Source organism: Babylonia areolata, chromosome 19 (assembly GCF_041734735.1).
Source record: "Babylonia areolata isolate BAREFJ2019XMU chromosome 19, ASM4173473v1, whole genome shotgun sequence".
Lineage (NCBI taxonomy): Eukaryota > Metazoa > Mollusca > Gastropoda > Neogastropoda > Buccinidae > Babylonia > Babylonia areolata.
Genome location: NC_134894.1, coordinates 63,820,352 through 63,841,247, shown reverse-complemented (window position 1 = coordinate 63,841,247; position 20,896 = coordinate 63,820,352). Strand labels below are relative to the sequence as shown.

Below are 20,896 nucleotides of genomic sequence, written 5' to 3'. Positions count from 1 at the left end.
CAAAAAACACACATACCCCCAACGCACATCCACACACACATCCCCCCCCCTCCCCCAACATACAACACACCCTTAACCACACACCCCCCCCCACACACAATCCCCCCCACACTCACATCCCACGCACATCCACACACCGCACATCCACCCCCCACACACACATTCCCCCCCCCACACACACATCCCCCCACACACATCATACATACACACACACCCCCCCCCCCCCATCCCCACACCCCCCCCCCCCCCCCCCCACAACCACATCCACTACCCCACACCCCCCCCCCCCCACACACACACAACGCTCATTCCCCCCCACAGCACATCCCCCCCCCCTCACACACACGACACATCCCCACAAGGTAAATCCCCCCCCCACAACTCACATCCCCCCCCACACGCATCCCACACATCCCATCCCCCCCACACACCCACATCCCCCCCCCCCCACGCACATCCACACACACATCCCCTCCACACGCACATCCCCCCCCACACACACACATCCCATGTAAATCCCCCCCCCCCACACACACGCACATTTCCCCCCCCCCACCATCCATTCATCCCCACACACACACATCCCCACCCTCCCATCCACACATCCTCCCCACCCCATATCTCTTCTCCCCCCGACATATCCCTACTATTTTTTTTTGTCTTTTCCGTATCACTGAAAGTGGAAAGACGTTAAATTTACTACTACTACACATGCACACAAGCATACATTCAAATTCGCGCACACACACACCTGGAGGCTGGAAGGTGGCCGGAATCAAACCCATGCGCCAGTGGTGTGGCAGCATGAGAGTTGGGTCCACGGGGACCCAGGGCACACTCTTGTCTGCCTCCTGCATCATCAGCCCCATGTAGTGAGACCTCAGGTCATGACTGCCCCTGTTGGACACACGTCACAGGTATATAGATACATGTATAGGAAGATATATATATATATATATCATCAGCCCCATACAGTGAGACCTCAGGTCATGACTGCCCCTGTTGGACACACGTCACAGGTATATAGATACATGGATAGGAAGATATATATATATATCATCAGCCCCATGTAGTGAGACCTCAGGTCATGACTGCCCCTGTTGGACACACGTCACAGGTATATAGATACATGTATAGGAAGATATATATCTCATCATCAGCCCCATACAGTGAGACCTCAGGTCATGACTGCCCCTGTTGGACACATGTCACAGGTATATAGATACATGGATAGGAAGATATATCTCATCATCAGCCCCATACAGTGAGACCTCAGGTCATGACTGCCCCTGTTGGACACACGTCACAGGTATATAGATACATGGATAGGAAGATATATATCTCATCATCAGCCCCATACAGTGAGACCTCAGGTCATGACTGCCCCTGTTGGACACACGTCACAGGTATATAGATACATGGATAGGAAGATATATATCTCATCATCAGCCCCATACAGTGAGACCTCAGGTCATGACTGCCCCTGCTGGACACACGTCACAGGTATATAGATACATGGATAGGAAGATATATATCTCATCATCAGCCCCATACAGTGAGACCTCAGGTCATGACTGCCCCTGTTGGACACATGTCACAGGTATATAGATGTACAGAACATTGATATAGGTAGAATGGTGGATAGACAGATATACAGAACCTCTGAGGGACCTATGGAAGGGGGGGGGAGGGAATAGTCGGAACATTACACCCAATCTCCACCAGCTTGGAAGTAGTAAACGTGGACGCCGTACCCTTACCCCTCGCTACCACCATTTTCTATTCCAGGCCAAAAAAACTGCTTGTCATTATGTACATCATGACAGTGACCTAACGCCAAACATTTACAGCATACAACCATCAGTATGAGAGAGACTTAACGCCAAACGTTTACAGCGTACAACCATCAGTATGAGAGAGACTTAACGCCAAACATTTACAGCGTACAACCCCCACAGTGGTGAGACATGAACCTCGTTACCTCCTGACGCTGGTGCCAGACTTGAGCTGAACGGTGCTGGAACCAGCTTCATGAGAAAGCAGGTAACTCCCTGCTGGTAGTCTGAAACAGGAACATCACGATACACTGACCATACCTCACATGTAGGATGATTGGATACAGTAAGATTATCAAAAGTCACACCTCACATATATGATCTGAAACAGTAAAAATATAAGTAAGTCATACCTCACAAGTAGAATAATTTTAAACAGTAACATTATGACCAGTAGGTGTTGCCTCACATGTACTGTCATCTGACACAGTCAAGTTATAACATACAGGTGGTACATATTCTATGATCTGAAACGGGTAAAATTTTGATACAAAAGTGATACCTCACATGTACTGTCATCTGAAACAGTAAAATTTAGATACAAAAGTGATGCCTCACATATATGATCTCAAACAGTAAAATTTTGATACACAAGTGATACATCACATGACGATCTGAAACGGTAGACTTATGATAAATCACACTGTGTGACACCACACACATGTAGTAGGTTTATAGAAAGGAGGAGACGGAGGAGGAGAGAGAAAAGGTGTACTCACTCTGTCAGCCTGGTGAAGATATTGTTCAGCACAGCAAAGGCACAATGTGGACTGAAACATGACATCAGGTTTAAAAGCACAGCTATACAACAGTCATGACAATACTGCCCCCCACACACACATGACATCAGGTTTAAAAGCACAGCTATACAACAGTCATGACAGTACTGCCCCCCCACACACACACATGACATCAGGTTTAAAAGCACAGCTATACAACAGTCATGACAGTACTGCCACACACACATGACATCAGGTTTAAAAGCACAGCTATACAACAGTCATGACAATACTGCCCCCCACACACACGTGACATCAGGTTTAAAAGCACAGCTATACAACAGTCATGACAACTCTGCCACACACACACACGTGACATCAGGTTTAAAAGCACAGCTATACAACAGTCATGACAACTCTGCCACACACACACACGTGACATCAGGTTTAAAAGCACAGCTATACAACAGTCATGACAACTCTGCCACACACACATGACATCAGGTTTAAAAGCACAGCTATACAACAGTCATGACAACTCTGCCACACACACATGACATCAGGTTTAAAAGCACAGCTATACAACAGTCATGACAACTCTGCCACACAAACATGTCGGCCATTCTGACAATTCTGCTCATCAAAATTACACACGTTGAAAAGATGAACAAAAAAACAACTAAACTTCAGGAATTTCAGCTGATATAAAGAGTGCATGACATACTGTCCTTTGTGGTGGTGAGATGGTTGAGGTGGTGAGATGGTGGTGGTGGTGGGATGGTTGAAGTGCTGGAGTCTCACCCTGTTTTTCCGGTGTTCAATCTGTCACACCTGCTGGGTAAAGGGTGGAGATTTTTCCAATCTCCCAGGTCGACAAATGTGCAGACCTGCTAGCGCCTGAACCCCCTTCATGTGTATATGCATGCAGAAGATGAAATATGGATGTCAAATATCCTGTAATCCATGTCTGGATTGTAGAAACAAGACACATCTAGCAAGCACACCCCTGAAAACAAATTTTGGCTGCCTACATGGAGGGATAAATGAACAAACATACGAACGGAAAATGTTACATGTCTCTGTGAGATGTGTGCAAAACTGAAACCTGACTGAATGATACAGGAAACCAACGATGAGCGCCAAATGGCAGCCGTCAGTCAGCTCTACCCAGGTAGGCAGCCTGTTGTTCAAATGACTCTGTGTTTGAAGCGCTTTGAACTTGGTCTCTGACCGAGGATAGGCGCTTTATACACGTACCACAAGATAGCACACCTGAAGTTGGTAGTAAGACATGCAACAAGATACCTCACCTGAAGTTCTTAGTAAGACATGTACTACAAGATAGTACACCTGTAGCTGGTAGTAAGACGTGTACTACAAGATTGCACACCTGTAGCTTGTAGTAAGACATGTACCGCAAGATCGCACACCTGCAGTTGACAGTAATAAATGCAGTAAGATAGCACACCTGTAGTAAGACATGCAGCAAGATGCTTCACCTTAAGTTGGTAGTAAGGCATACAACAATAGCCTCACCTGAAGTTGGTAGTAAGACGTACAACAATAGCCTCACCTGAAGTTGGTAGTAAGACGTACAACAATAGCCTCACCTGAAGCAGGTGGTAAGACGTACAACAATAGCCTCACCTGAAGTTGGTAGTAAGATGTACAACAATAGCCTCACCTGAAGTTGGTAGTAAGATGTACAACAATAGCCTCACCTGAAGCAGGTGGTAAGACGTACAACAATAGCCTCACCTGAAGTTGGTAGTAAGATGTACAACAATAGCCTCACCTGAAGTTGGTAGTAAGACGTACAACAACAGCCTCACCTGAAGTTGGTAGTAAGACGTACAACAATAGCCTCACCTGAAGCAGGTGGTAAGATGTACAACAATAGCCTCACCTGAAGCAGGTGGTAAGACGTACAATAGCCTCACCTGAAGTTGGTGGTAAGATGTACAACAATAGCCTCACCTGAAGTTGGTGGTAAGACGTACAACAACAGCCTCACCTGAAGTTGGTGGTAAGATGTACAACAACAGTCTCACCTGAAGCAGGTGGTATGATGTACAACAACAGCCTCACCTGAAGCAGGTGGTAAGATGTACAACAACAGTCTCACCTGAAGCAGGTGGTAAGATGTACAACAACAGTCTCACCTGAAGCAGGTGGTATGATGTACAACAACAGCCTCACCTGAAGCAGGTGGTAAGATGTACAACAACAGTCTCACCTGAAGCAGGTGGTAAGATGTACAACAATAGCCTCACCTGAAGCAGGTGGTAAGATGTACAACAATAGCCTCACCTGAAGCAGGTGGTAAGATGTACAACAACAGCCTCACCTGAAGTTGGTGGTAAGATGTACAACAATAGCCTCACCTGAAGCAGGTAGTAAGACGTACAACAACAGCCTCACCTGAAGCAGGTAGTAAGATGTACAACAATAGCCTCACCTGAAGCAGGTGGTAAGATGTACAACAATAGCCTCACCTGAAGCAGGTGGTAAGATGTACAACAACAGCCTCACCTGAAGCAGGTGGTAAGATGTACAACAACAGCCTCACCTGAAGTTGGTGGTAAGGTGTACAACAACAGCCTCACCTGAAGCAGGTGGTAAGATGTACAACAACAGCCTCACCTGAAGCAGGTGGTAAGACGTACAACAATAGCCTCACCTGAAGCAGGTGGTAAGATGTACAACAACAGCCTCGCCTGAAGTTGGCGGTAAGGTGTACAACAACAGCCTCACCTGAAGCAGGTGGTAAGACGTACAACAATAGCCTCACCTGAAGTTGGTGGTAAGACGTACAACAATAGCCTCACCTGAAGTTGGTGGTAAGACGTACAACAATAGCCTCACCTGAAGTTGGTGGCAAGACGTACAACAATAGCCTCACCTGAAGCAGGTGGCAAGACGTACAACAATAGCCTCACCTGAAGCAGGTGGCAAGACGTACAACAATAGCCTCACCTGAAGCAGGTGGCAAGACGTACAACAATAGCCTCACCTGAAGTTCAGCGAAGGCTGAAGAATCTGGTTCAGCTGCAGCTGTTCTGTGTGCACCACTTCATAGTTCTGCATGTTGACACGTGCTGTGGGAAACAAACACTCTTCAGCTGTTACATCAGTACACAGCACAGCACAGCACAACATAGTAAAGTGCTACACAACACAAGACAGCACATCACAACACAACAAAGCACAGCACAACATAGCAAAGCACTACACTACACAGCAAAGTACTACACAACACAGTAAAGCACTACACAACACAGTAAAGCACTACACAACACAGCAAAGTACTACACAACACAGTAAAGCACTACACTACACAGCAAAGCACTACACTACACAGCAAAGTACTACACAACACAGTAAAGCACTACACTACACAGCAAAGTACTACACAACACAGTAAAGCACTACACTACACAGCAAAGTACTACACAACACAGTAAAGCACTACACTACACAGCAAAGTACTACACAACACAGTAAAGCACTACACAACACAACAAAACACTACAAAACACAGTAAAGCACTACACAACACAGTAAAGCACTACACAACACAGCACAGTAAAGCACTACACTACACAGCAAAGTACTACACAACACAGTAAAGCACTACACAACACAGCACAGTAAAGCACTACACTACACAGCAAAGTACTACACAACACAGTAAAGCACTACACAACACAACACAGTAAAGCACTACACTACACAGCAAAGTACTACACAACACAGTAAAGCACTACACAACACAGCACAGTAAAGCACTACACTACACAGCAAAGTACTACACAACACAGTAAAGCACTACACAACACAGTAAAGCACTACACTACACAGCAAAGTACTACACAACACAGTAAAGCACTACACAACACAGCACAGTAAAGCACTACACTACACAGCAAAGTACTACACAACACAGTAAAGCACTACACAACACAGCACAGTAAAGCACTACACAACACAGTAAAGCAGTACACAACACAGTAAAGCACTACACAACACAGCACAGTAAAGCACTACACAACACAGTAAAGCACTACATAGCAAAACACAACAACACAATAAAGCACTACATAACACAGTAAAGCACAGCACACTTTTTATATGTCAGATCAGTACACAACGTAGCACAGCACAACACAACACAGCACAGCACAACACAACACACTTTTTATATGTCAGATCAGTACACAACGTAGCACAGCACAACACAGCACACTTTTTATATGTCAGATCAGTACACAACGTAGCACAGCACAACACAGCACACTTTTTATATGTCAGATCAGTACACAACGTAGCACAGCACAGCACAACACAGCACAGCACAACACAGCACACTTTTTATATGTCAGATCAGTACACAACGTAGCACAGCACAGCACAGCACACTTTTTATATGTCAGATCAGTACACAACGTAGCACAACACAACACAGCACAGCACACTTTTTATATGTCAGATCAGTACACAACGTAGCACAACACAACACAGCACAGCACAGCACAGCACACTTTTTATATGTCAGATCAGTACACAACGTAGCACAGCACAACACAGCACACTTTTTATATGTCAGATCAGTACACAAAACAACAAATCACAGCACCAAGCACAATTTTGATTTTATGTCAGATCAGTACACAACACAATAAAATAACAAAGCCCTAAAAAGAATGATTTTTTTTAAGTATATATTTTCAAGTATTTGTGTAGAAAAATAATGCAAATTAAAATCCTACATGTTGAAAGTACAAATACGTACGTGTGTGTATGTGAGGAGGGAGGGTGGTGTGGAGGAGGGGAGCAGGGGGTAGTAGGGGTGGTGGGGTGGGGGGGGGGAGATTGTTTGAGGGCATGTATGCATATGAGTGTGTCTGTGTGTTACTGCATGCAAACACAGCGTTAAGTGTGGGGGAACAAACACTGGTGGGCTGTGAGTACATGTGTATGCATGCATGTACATATGTGAAGAAAGACACAACTGAACTGCGAAAATGTTTGAAAGCGTGCCCTGGCATAAGACAGACGTGTGTGCTCTGTGTGAGAACGATGGCACACTGACGTGACGCAGTGTAGGAATGACTGTAAACAAAGTCATGACTCGTGTCACCACTTTGGCAGGCACATTGATAAATAAATCAAGGTGTGTATTTACACGCACTGAACTGATTAGCACCGCGACATGGAAACAGCAACAGGCATGTGAAAACATGACACACACACATTATTAGCACAGGCACATGAACATATATACAGATGTCATAAGCATAAGCACATGCACACAGCCACCCACATATCAGCACAGGCACATGAAAACAGCCACCAACTTTGTTAGCATAGGCACATGAAAACAGCCACCAACTTTGTTAGCACAGGCACATGAAAACAGCCACCAACATAATTAGCACAGGCACATGAAAACAGCCACCAACGTTATTAGCACAGGCACATGAAAACAGCCACCAACGTTATTAGCACAGGCACATGAAAACAGCCACCAACGTTATTAGCACAGGCACATGAAAACAGCCACCCAGGCCATTATCACAGGGACACAAAAACAGCCACTGAAGTTATTAGCACAGACATATGTACACAGCCACACACAGCTTATAACACTGACTGACATAAGTTTACAGCTGGGCCAACAGCAAAGTGAGAGCTGTACGATCAGTGGTTTCTCCATTGCAATGGGAAGTCATTTAAAGCTTAGTCTTTCGTGAAGGCCTGTGACTCTCAAACTAGGAGGCAAAATTGCACTGGCTCTTAGTGCTGCAGCCTTGGGGGCTGGTTGGCCTTTGGGGACCTTCCCAATGCCGACTGTCCTAAAACACTCTTGGCCAAGAGCGTGGGGATGTAACTTGGGGCAAGACACTCTCCTATATAATCAAATTCCAGCCCAGATAGTCGGGACAGCAGTTCTGATGGTTCATAGTCAGACACAACAGACTATCATAATACATGAAAACAGCCAGTGTCAGCCAGGCAATACTGCATGCAGACACACTGACCTCTCAGGAGAAAGCAGTGCAGAGTTATCAACCCCTGTACACTGACCTCTCAGGAGAAAGCAGTGCAGAGTTATCAACCCCTGTACACTGACCTCTCAGGAGAAAGCAGTGCAGAGTTATCAACCCCTGTACACTGACCTCTCAGGAGAAAGCAGTGCAGAGTTATCAACCCCTGTACACTGACCTCTCAGGAGAAAGCAGTGCAGAGTTATCAACCCCTGGCAAGTGTTTACAGGAGCAATCAGGAAATATTGGTAGGAATATTTTGAATCTGGTAGAACACTCTGACTCCGAACCACATCAGCAAACACACGTTCTATCTACGAGGCATACAAACACTTGGGCCTACCAGCAGCACTGTGTAACTGCTACAATTAAGATGACTGGTCCACGCAATGCTGTTTCAATGTAAACCTGCATGTGATCATCATCACATGAGACTAAGGTTAGCAGTGCCTGCCCTGACTTCATGATTAAAAGGTCTGCAGCGTCTGGGTAATGTTACAACAGGAAAGCATGTGACCATGCTATGTAGTCGAACATGAACTTGTCAGAACAATTTCGATGTTGGCACAACGCTGGAACAAACTGCAAGCCAGCGTAACAAAATAGGGCGAAATTGTAACAGTTGGCATGATTCATCTGGGGGATTGTGGGCCAGGTTATACACAGCATGCAGACACACTGCTGTTCCACCTCACCTCTCAAGAGAAAGGAGTTGGGTCGCAGGTAGCAGCCCAGCCAGCCTCGCACACACTCGCTCAGCGTGTTCTGCTCCAGACCGTGAGGTATCTGTCGTTCCGCTTTGGCGCTGACATAAACTGCCTGTGACTGGAGACAGAAACAGAAACCACAGACCGTGAGGTACCTGTCGTTCCGCTTTGGCGCTGACATAAACTGCCTGTGGCTGGAGACAGAAACAGAAACCACAGACTGTGAGGTACCTGGCGTTCCGCTTTGGCGCTGACATAAACTGCCTGTGGCTAGGGACAGACACAGAAACCACAGACCGTGAGGTATCTGTCATTCCGCTTTGGTGCTGACATAAACTGCCTGTGGCTGGAGACAGACACAGAAACCACAGACCACGGGGTGTCTCAGTTCCACATTGTCAAAGAGGCGTCACTGCGTTCAGAACAAATCCATGTGGGCTGCACCACATCTGCTAGGCAGATGCCTGACCAGCAGCATAACCCAACGCACTTAGTCAGGCCTTGAGTGCATGCATATAAATCTGTGTACCTATCAGAGTGGATTTCTGCTACAGAATTTTGCCAGAAGACAACACTCTCGTTGCAATGAGTTCTTTTTTAGTGCACCAAGTGCATGCTGCACACAGGACCTCTGTTTATCGTCTCATCCAAATTACTGGACACTCAGTTTGATTTTCCTGTCAAACCTGGGAGAAAGGGTTAGAGCAGGATTCAAACCCACACCCTCACCCCCACGGAGTCTCTGTGTTGGCCAATGAGCGTCTTAACCTCCCCTTCCCCTTCCTTCTTGGGGTATCTTGTGAAGTCAACTTTATCATCTCCAAAGAGAAATTCACATGTGCTCATGGTGCTTCTGCTCACAATTCAAACATAAAATATGCATTTAAATTAAAAGACATGTATGTGATGAAATGCTGGAAAGATCACATTAAGGCCAGACACGGTAGTGAAATTTTGACCAAATCATGATTTTTTATGATTTTCGTTTTTTTCGCATAATTTGCTTCTTCAACATCTAATCTTTATAGTCATTTTCATATTTTGTACTAAATCGGTCGCAAAAGGTGTTATATTTGCAAATGAAAGTTGCTTCCTGATGTTGATTTTGTCTGAATTTTTCAAACATCGTCCAAAAGTGTTGCTTTTACACCTTAGCAACGTATACTTTCATTTCCCGAAGCCTATCATATTGCATATCAACAGAAACAGCGTCATCTTGTGAATGCACAGACCCGGTTCTTTTAGTTGTTGAAACGGACTATAAAACACTGCGAGCGATTTTCCACACACACTGTATCGCGCGAACTTTCCCGAGTTTTCCCAAATAAGGGCATAGAGTACTATGACTGTGCAGTTTCATTGATGAGACTGACACCGGTGGAAATTTCAGCCAATCAGATTTCATTCCGCTGGGCTCAGCCAGCCTTCGGGCACGCTCGGCTCCCTCCGTCGAGAAGCCAAAATGGCCGTCCAATAACAACAACATGCTGACATGAAAGTGTTTTTTCTCGTCAATTGTTGATTATTTTGCCAGCTAAGACATCTCCTGGATTCATCATGCCTCGGCATAAGCAAGGAAAGAGACGATTGCACTTGATAGCTGCTGCAAAAGCAAAATGGGCCAAATGTGATGCGGCAGCGACTGAAAGCGTGGCTTCGAAGAAACCTTCGACATCAGACTCTGATAAAAGTGCGTCGAGAAGAAAGATCGAAATCATGAACCCTGTCGCATATAATGGTGAGGTGGAAGACCAGAACTGGACTTTGCTACACGTTTTCCAGCTGACCAGACTGATGAGTGACCTGAGTTGCCCAGAGTGCGGAGAAACGGGACTGTCAGTCAGTGTCCGAGAGAGGGAGAAAGCTGGTTTTGCGGCAAAGCTTGCCATGTGCTGCGATGGCTGTGGTTATGAAAAGTGCGAATTCTCATCCCCACGAACTGGATTCAATGACAAAAAGAATACAGGTTTTGAAGTAAACAACAGGATGACCATGCTGAGCCATGAACTGGGAGGCAGCTACACTGCTCTTCAAACCTTCAGCACTGTCATGGGAATACCAGGCATGCATTTGAAAACTTTCCAGGCCCATGACAAGAAAGTAACAGGTATGTTTGTGAGGTTTTTTTGATGGTTAAAAAAAATCTTTACCTTTAACTGTGCAGTACAAATACACACAAGTGTGCACACATCCCTGCACTGATAACCACTAGTGAAACATTACACTGTCAACCACTGAATCAGTCACTCAGGCAAAGTTTTGCTTGTTCAGTCTTGACTATGATCCATGTGTGTGTGTGTGTGTGTGTGTGTGTGTGTGTGTGTGTGTGTGTGTGTGTGTGTGTTCATGAATGGGTGAATGCATGTATATCAGTTATGTGTGTAAATTATGCACAGTGTGTGTGTGTGTGTGTGTGTGTGTGTGTGTGTGTGTGTGTGTGTGTGTGTGTGTGTGTTTCATTGCAATATTATATATTTATGTATGTGTATATGTGTATGTGTGTGTGATATTTAGACTCATCACCTGAGGAAGGAAAGTAAACTATGTAAATGATATAGTTGTGAGCACAGCACAAATATCTCACAAACATTATGCATTTTTCAGCTGCTGAAATTGAATCAGGGTCAACACTCTTAGAACGCACAGCAGCTACAATCCAGCAGGCGTATGCAGAGACCGATGAAGACCTGCAGGGGGCACTGGATAAAGGTGAAAATCCAGTCATCAGTATCAGTGTTTCATATGATGGAACATGGCAAAAGAGAGGATTCACATCACTGTATGGTACGCCACCCTACGACGTCTCAACAACCGAGAGGAGGAGGCCAGGGATCCAGATGCCTACCAAGCAGGAGGACACTAGCTTGTAAGTACCCCCTTCCACTGTGCTCTCCAAAACTGCTCTCAGCTCTCATATCAGGAGTATGGGAAAGCCAGACCACTGGAATGTGTCTGCCAATCTGTGTAAACCATTTCACGTTCTTTGTGAATTTGTCATCATGTGAGCTGTGAACTGGATTATTATTGGCCACAAAACACTTCAATTTCAACTTCTTCTCTTACCTGGTGGTTGCTGTGCTGTGGATTGACATGCTGGGTGAGTAAGTTGTACTCTTTTACCACTTGTGCTAAACAACACTCAGCCAGTAAAGTTTCTGTTCTTCTTTCTCCGTTTTCTGGGTTTTCTGGTTTTCGCACTCTACGCACATTTCCAATGGCTAAAACTTTCACAAAAATAAACACAGAGCCTTAAAATTTGGCATGGTGCTTCTTTAAAGTATGGTGCTTAAAAGTACGCATTGCTTTTTTGAAAGAAAATGTATAGTTATGTTTTATTTGAATTTTATTTAGAACAATCGGTGCAATATAACTGCGTTGACCGAAAAAAATTCTCAAAAATATAAATTTGTCATTACATCAAAAAGCTATCCGTACTTTTATAAATATTAACATTCCTAAATCAGATCAGAAAACAGATTTTGGCTAAGTGCAATTGAAAAAAAGCCTTAGGCTTTTAAAAATGTTTGTTTGGCAGCCATCTTGGACTGTTTCCATGGCAACCGGACGTCCAAACACCAAAAAAAGAATAGTTTTGAACTTCCCAGTAAATATACTTTCAAAGTGTAATACATTTTAAATTAAGGCAACAAACACCTCTGATATGAACTTTACTGTAGTGTCTGGCCTTAAGTTATTAAGTTACATTCCAGATTTACACTGAGAAATCTACAGACACCTTGTGAATCAACAGTTCCAGTTTCTGAAGGAGGCGCCACTGCCTTCGGACAGATCCACACACACTCCACCACGTCTGCCTGGCAGATACCTGACCAGCAGCATCACTCTAGGCACTTTAGTCAGGCCTTTAGTGCCACAACTCTTCCCCCCGCCCCCCACTTGTCAATTCCATGTCCTTCTCCCACCCCCTCACTCCCCCTCCCCAACCACTGTTGAGTACCCCTACCTCATCCCCCCACCCACGAAGTACTCCTCCCTAACCACCATCAGTACCCCTCCACCCCCTCAGTACCCTCCCTCCACCCCCTCAGTACCCCTCCCTCCACCCCCTCAGTACCCCTCCCTCCACCCCCTCAGTAACCCTCCCTCCACCCCCTCAGTAACCCTCCCTCACCCCCCTCAGTACCCTCCCTCATCCCCCTCCCTCATCCCCCTCAGTACCCTCCCTCATCCCCCTCAGTACCCTCCCTCATCCCCCTCAGTAACCCTCCCTCATCCCCCTCAGTAACCCTCCCTCATCCCCCTCAGTACCCCCACTCCCTCATCCCCCTCAGTACCCTCCCTCATCCCCCTCAGTAACCCTCCCTCATCCCCCTCAGTAACCCTCCCTCATCCCCCTCAGTACCCCCCACTCCCTCATCCCCCTCAGTACCCTCCCTCATCCCCCTCAGTACCCTCCCTCATCCCCCTCAGTAACCCTCCCTCACCCCCCTCAGTACCCTCCCTCCACCCCCTCAGTACCCTCCCTCATCCCCCTCAGTACCCTCCCTCATCCCCCTCAGTACCCCCCACTCCCTCATCCCCCTCAGTACCCTCCCTCATCCCCCTCAGTACCCTCCCTCATCCCCCTCAGTAACCCTCCCTCACCCCCCTCAGTACCCTCCCTCCACCCCCTCAGTACCCTCCCTCATCTCCCTCAGTACCCTCCCTCATCCTCCTCAGTACCCTCCCTCATCCCCCTCAGTAACCCTCCCTCACCCCCTCAGTACCCTCCCTCATCCCCCTCAGTACCCCCCACTCCCTCATCTCCCTCAGTAACCCTCCCTCATCCTCCTCAGTACCCTCCCTCATCCCCCTCAGTACCCTCCCTCCACCCCCTCAGTACCCTCCCTCATCCCCCTCAGTAACCCTCCCTCCACCCCCTCAGTACCCTCCCTCCACCCCCTCAGTAACCCTCCCTCCACCCCCTCAGTAACCCTCCCTCACCCCCCTCAGTACCCTCCCTCATCCCCCTCAGTACCCTCCCTCATCCCCCTCCCTCATCCCCCTCAGTATCCTCCCTCATCCCCCTCCCTCATCCCCCTCAGTACCCTCCCTCATCCCCCTCCCTCATCCCCCTCAGTACCCTCCCTCATCCCCCTCAGTAACCCTCCCTCATCCCCCTCAGTAACCCTCCCTCATCCCCTCAGTACCCTCCCTCCACCCCCTCAGTACCCTCCCTCATCCCCCTCAGTAACCCCCTCAGTAACCCTCCCTCCACCCCCTCAGTAACCCTCCCTCCACCCCCTCAGTACCCTCCCTCATCCCCCTCAGTAAACCCTCAGTAACCCTCCCTCCACCCCCTCAGTAACCCTCCCTTCACCCCCTCAGTAACCCTCCCTCATCCCCCTCCCCCACCCCTCAGTGGCCCACCTGTTGTCGGATGTCTCTGATGAAGGCGTGTCCGTTGCATCGCACGATGAGGGCCATTCCCCCCAGGTTCCAGTGCTGGTAACTGACGTGTTCCCCGCTACAGCCTGGATGTTTGTACTGGCCCGGGTCCTCTGGACACACAGCACACACTCTCAGCGTGTTGTTGTGGTGGTGGTGGTGGTGTGTTCATGCTGTGTTGTTGTCTGTCATGTGTGTGTGTGTGTGTGTGTGTGTGTGTGTGTGTGTGTGTGTGTGTGTGTGTGTGTGTGTGTGTGTGTGTGTGTGTGTGTGTGTGTGTGTGTGTGTGTGTGTTCCCCTGTACAGCCCAGCTGTCAGCAACTGGCATTGTCCTCTTTGTACATACACACACAGTGAGGTGGTGTTATTGTATGTCATAACACACATACATACACACACAATATATATATTTACATTGTTGTAGGTTAATACTTGTTGATATGCATATACATATTCTCCGCCCCTTGACATCTCATTCAATACACACCACAATCTCTTTAGACTTTTTCTTATAATAATCTACCTTTCCTCTGATACATAACATGAACACTTTTTTACACTAATATTCACATGCACTCCCTTTCCTTTATCCACTACTTGACTCCTTTCCGTCTAAAAACACTTATAGTGAATAGATGTTCAACTGAAGATATAACACACACACACACACACACACACACACACACACACAATGACACCCCCACACTCACTGAGGCATCACCACGTTCGGACAAACCCATATACACTACACCACATCTGCTCAGCAGATGCCTGACAGCAGCATAACCCCAAGGTCTTAGTCAGGCTCAGAGTGCATATATATATATATATATCTGTGTACCTATCAGAGTGGATTTCCACAGAATTTTGCCAGAGGACAACAACTCTCGTTGCCATGAGTTCTTTTTCCATGCGCCAAATGTATGCTTCACACGGGACCTGGATATATGTCATCTCATTTAGACGCTCAGTCCCATTTTCCAATCAACTTGAGAGGAAGGGTGAGAGGGGGATTTGAACCCACAGCCTGACTGACCCTCGGTGTTGGCTGATGAGCTTCTTAACCATTCCTCCACCTTCCAACACATACAGAAAGCAGACACACTCACCTTGCACCTTCCAGCACACACAGACAGCAGACACACACACTCACCTTGCACCTTCCAACACACACAGACAGCAGACACACACACTCACCTTGCACCTTCCAACACACACAGAAAGCAGACACACACACTGACCCTCCACCTTCCAACACACACAGACAGCAGACACACTCACCTTGCACCTTCCAACACACACAGATAGCAGACACACACTCACCTTGCACCTTCCAACACACACAGACAGCAGACACACACACTGACCCTCCACCTTCCAACACACACAGACAGCAGACACACACACTCACCTTGCACCTTCCAACACACACAGATAGCAGACACACACTCACCTTGCACCTTCCAACACACACAGACAGCAGACACACACTGACCTTGCACCTTCCAACACACACAGACAGCAGACACACACTCACCTTGCACCTTCCAACACACACAGACAGCAGACACACACACTGACCTTGCACCTTCCAACACACACAGACAGCAGACACACACACTCACCTTGCACCTTCCAACACACACAGACAGCAGACACACACACTCACCTTGCACCTTCCAACACACACAGACAGCAGACACACACTGACCCTCCACCTTCCAACACACACAGACAGCAGACACACACACTCACCTTGCACCTTCCAACACACACAGAAAACAGACACACACTGACCTTGCACCTTCCAACACACACAGACAGCAGACACACACACTCACCTTGCACCTTCCAACACACACACAGAAAACAGACACACACTCACCTTGCACCTTCCAACACACACAGACAGCAGACACACACACTCACCTTGCACCTTCCAACACACACAGACAGCAGACACACACACTCACCTTGCACCTTCCAACACACACAGACAGCAGACACACACACTCACCTTGCACCTTCCAACACACACAGACAGCAGACACACACACTCACCTTGCACCTTCCAACACACACAGACAGCAGACACACACACTCACCTTGCACCTTCCAACACACACAGACAGCAGACACACACTCACCTTGCAGCGTGACCTTGCTGGTGAGGCCCAGTGGTGTCATCTCCTTCAGAAGGGAGTCCAGGTAACTTGGGGCCGTCTCTGTACCTGGACACACACACACACACACACACACACACACACACAGATCATGAGAGACACAGAGAGAGTTAACTCTCTCCGGACAAAGGAATGCGTGAGCATTCCTACATAAAATGTATTCGCTTTCAGACGACGGAATGGAATAGCATTTTCAAGAAATAAAAATCCATCACACACTGTACACGTGATTTTGTGATTAGCCAAGCAGAGTGCGCTATTCTGGGTCACTCCACAATCGAATGGTATGATTGGCCAGCCTGTCATGTGTGGCCCGTCTCGCACACACGCTGACAAAGTCACTGACCGGTCGTCTGCTCACGTGCCAGCCTGTTAGCAAAGTGGGCTCTTCTCAAAATGTTATGGAGCGAACAAGGCAGCGACGGCAACGTTTTAGGGTTGTCGAAGTACTTGAAATGCTACAAACTGAAGGGTCGGACACTGAAGAGGTGGATGATGACAAAGAAGAAAGCGAATTTAATGCAGAAAGTGAGCATAGGTATGGTGATTCGGGGTGAAAAATTGGCAGTATTTTCTACATATGGCAAAACTGTAAAAATAAGATGAGAATTTTTTTTTTTTTTATGTAATAGCTCAACACGTAATAAACCAGTTCTGAAAGTTTCATTTTCTTACTCTGCATTTTGTATTTTTTGTAATTTTTTCCAAACCCTGACAAATGGGCTGTGTGTGGGGAAAAGCAAGGGAGAAAACTTGTCGTCCCGAGTGAGTTAATTCCTTACATGGACCAACCTGCATGTTTTTGATGGATATTTATTGAAACTCTTGTACTGTAAAGCGCTTTGAGCAAACTCATTTGATTAGGCACAATATAAAAGGAAATTTTCTTCCTAAAATTACGTTTATCTAACATACTTACCACAACCCACTAGTGCAGACTCCGGTAGGGGTCTGATTCCTGTCCTGTGCAAACTACTATCCGCCTATGCGGGGAAAACGAAAGTAGCTACGGCTGATAACCACCCAGGATGTATGTTACCTCCCCTTTGCCACCCTCAAATTAACTATTAACAATAATATATTATCATCAATATTATTATTATTATCATTATTATTAAACACACACACACACAATCTCATTCTTTCCCTTGCAAAGTCATAAACATGATAAATAAGCTATATATAAGCACAAATAAACATTCTGTCATTCTTTTCCGTATAAACTCACAAAAATGATACAAATATACATGCATGAACATTACGCACACACATAAACATATACACACACAATTGCACAAACACACACATACACACTTCTTTGCCTAGTAAACACACAAACACAGTATGTATACACATGTACACACGGCAATGCACTAGCAAACATGTACACACGGCAACGCACTACCAAACATGTCCACACGGCAACGCACTACCAAACATGTCCACACGGCAACGCACTACCAAACACGTAACACTGATGCCCTTCACCAGTGCCACAGCATACTCACTCTGCTTCCCAGTTCCCTTGTTTTGCCGTGCCGGCAGTGACGGCGCCAGGCAGGGCCCGGTACTCTGACCCACCGCTGCCTTCCCCTGCGTCCTGTCAGCGTTGGTCTCTGACGTCATCACCGTGGCCCCGTCCCCCTCCACCCCCCTCCGGCCCCTCTTGCCCTGTGCCCCCTCCTCACACACAGTGCTGGTGCCGGTGGCAGCAGCCCCTCTGCGCTTCAGGCCCTGCCTCGTCCTCGGGGACGCTGAACTGCCCATGGCGCCGTCGCTGTCACAGGGGAGAGCACTGGTATGACCCACATCACTGTCTCCAAGACAACCGCTGCGCTCCCCTGCGGCCTCCGGGGACTGCAGCCTGTGGGACAGGGAGCGGGTGATCCTCCGAGCCGGGGACAGCGCAGTGGTGTGACCTTGACCCTGGAAGCAGTCCGTGGGGGTGGATGCCGACGCGTCAACACAGATGCCGGCTCCAAAGTCCTGGCCATGTGTGTGCGTGGTGCGTTGGTGCGGCGGTGTGGTCGCACCGGCCTGGGAGCAGAGAGGACTGCTGACATCAGCGATGACCAGGGCATTGTCATCGTCAGAGTCCGAGGTCACACCAGGGTCCCACTTCCCCGCACTCCGCAGGTGGTACTTGCCGCCAGGGGTCTGGGCACCAACTGGAGACCCGGCTTTTGTTTCTGCTGAGCTCCTGATGTCCGTGTCCTCCGCTTCCTGCCTGACATCCGTGCTGTTCTCCATCACCGTCACATCGCTGTCTGATGCGTTTCCGCAGGTCTGCGAGTCTCCTGACTCTTCCACGACCTCCATCTTTGGGGCAACTGTTAGCAGCTGAGAGGCTGAGCTGCCGCTGACCCTGTTCCCCAGATCCTGCCTGCCCCCTCCTCCCCCACCCCCTTTCAGCCCCCCAACTCTTCTGCTGCCGCCGTCGGAGGCCAGCCTGTCAGAGCCGAACGTCTCCAGGTGTTCCATGCTGACAGACCCGAACGGATCGTCGTCCTCCTCCGTCCCCGCACCCACACCACGGCTGTGACCCACACTTCCTTCCATAGAGTCCCCGGCGCCCTCTGGTGGCTGTTCCTCCATGCCCCTCCTCCCCTGCCCCCCCACCACTGTCCTCCTCTCGTTGTGGGGCTGGCAGATGAAGGCGCGGACGGCTTTCTTCAGGTAGTGACCTTTGCGCTGACACAGGCTGAACACTGCTGGCTGCAGGGGTTTGTCCAGGTACACAACACGCTGAGAGGCTGGAAAACACGTCATGGTCACTGTGTCGCGTCATGTCATTCTTTTCTTTTTCTTTCATGGGCTGTGACTCCTACGTTCACTTGTGGACATGAGTGGGCTTTTATGTGCGTGACTGTTTTTACACCCTGCCATGTAGGCAGCCATACTCCATTTTCAGTAGGGTGCATGTGGCATATGTTCTGGTTTACAAAACTGAACCCAGGCCACTGACTTGGATTACAGGATCTTTAACATGCATAGATCTTCTTACAGACATGAGTGGGCTTTTATGTGTAATACTGTTTTTACACCCTGCCATGTAGGCAGCCATACTCCATTTTCAGTGGGGTGCATGTGGCATATGTTCTGGTTTCCATAACTGAACCCACCAAACGCTGACATGGATTACAGGATCTTTAATGTGCATATTTTATCTACTGCGTGTGTACACACACGAAGGGGGTTCAGGCACTAACAGGTCAGCACATCTGTTGACCTGGGAGATCGGAAAAATCTCCACCATTTATCCACCAGGTGCCGTGAACAGGATTCATACCCAGGACCCTCAGATTGAAAGTCTGCTGCTTTAACCACTGAGCTGCTTCACTCATGAAACATGAAGAAACATCACCCTCCTCACATACCTGATCCGTTTACTTCATGCCTGACAACTACATGGATTCCCAGAACACACACACACACACACACACACACACACACTCACACACACACACACACACACACACCACACACACACTCACACACACACCATACACACACACACACACACACAAACATTCTATCATCATTTATAGTGAAAAGACATTAAACTAAAGAATGAACACACACACACACACACACACACACACACACACACACAAACACACGCCCCCCACCCCCCAAACACACACACACAAACCCCTCACAAGTCACATACCTGATCCATTTCCATAGTCCTTGACAACTACTGGGATGTCCCAGGCAACAGCAAAATCAGGCGCATGGTTGTCGATGAGTTGCTGGAGGACACTTGCACTGGTTGCAATGTGACATGGGTACTTGTGCACCAATCCCTCCAGGTTACTGTCTTTGCTGGCTGGCTGTGAATGAAAAAAACGAAAAAATGTTTGATGTGCAAGAGAGAATTATGACAGCAACTCTCCACACCTACATCCACACACACGCATTCAAACACACACACACTTTTGTTTTTCATCAAACATCCATAACATTTTACTTGCACTCACATACAAATAAAAGGAGAAATTTTAAGCTATCATAAAA

At 47.6% G+C, this 20,896-nt stretch overlaps 2 protein-coding genes across 2 annotated transcripts in view; one reads left to right on the top strand and one right to left on the bottom strand.

Annotated features, from left to right (window-relative positions):
• Nucleotides 1-646: 646 nt before the first annotated feature.
• The window catches only part of LOC143294239 (uncharacterized), a 37,182-nt gene continuing 16,932 nt past the window's right edge, over nt 647-20,896 (bottom strand). The window contains exons 8-17 of the mRNA XM_076605670.1: nt 20,550-20,712; nt 18,388-19,632; nt 16,844-16,927; nt 14,679-14,809; nt 9,297-9,426; nt 5,568-5,652; nt 2,555-2,605; nt 1,982-2,062; nt 752-897; nt 647-660 (exon numbers count right to left, since the gene is read on the bottom strand). Coding sequence (XP_076461785.1) covers nt 647-660; nt 752-897; nt 1,982-2,062; nt 2,555-2,605; nt 5,568-5,652; nt 9,297-9,426; nt 14,679-14,809; nt 16,844-16,927; nt 18,388-19,632; nt 20,550-20,712 — 2,130 coding nt within the window. The remainder of the gene's footprint in view (nt 661-751; nt 898-1,981; nt 2,063-2,554; nt 2,606-5,567; nt 5,653-9,296; nt 9,427-14,678; nt 14,810-16,843; nt 16,928-18,387; nt 19,633-20,549; nt 20,713-20,896) is intronic.
• On the top strand, nt 10,669-12,201 carry LOC143294402 (uncharacterized). The gene is made up of 2 exons (XM_076605880.1): nt 10,669-11,415; nt 11,913-12,201. Exons 1-2 carry the CDS (start codon nt 10,866-10,868, stop codon nt 12,176-12,178), a joined length of 816 nt encoding a protein of 271 aa, XP_076461995.1. The 5' UTR covers nt 10,669-10,865; the 3' UTR covers nt 12,179-12,201.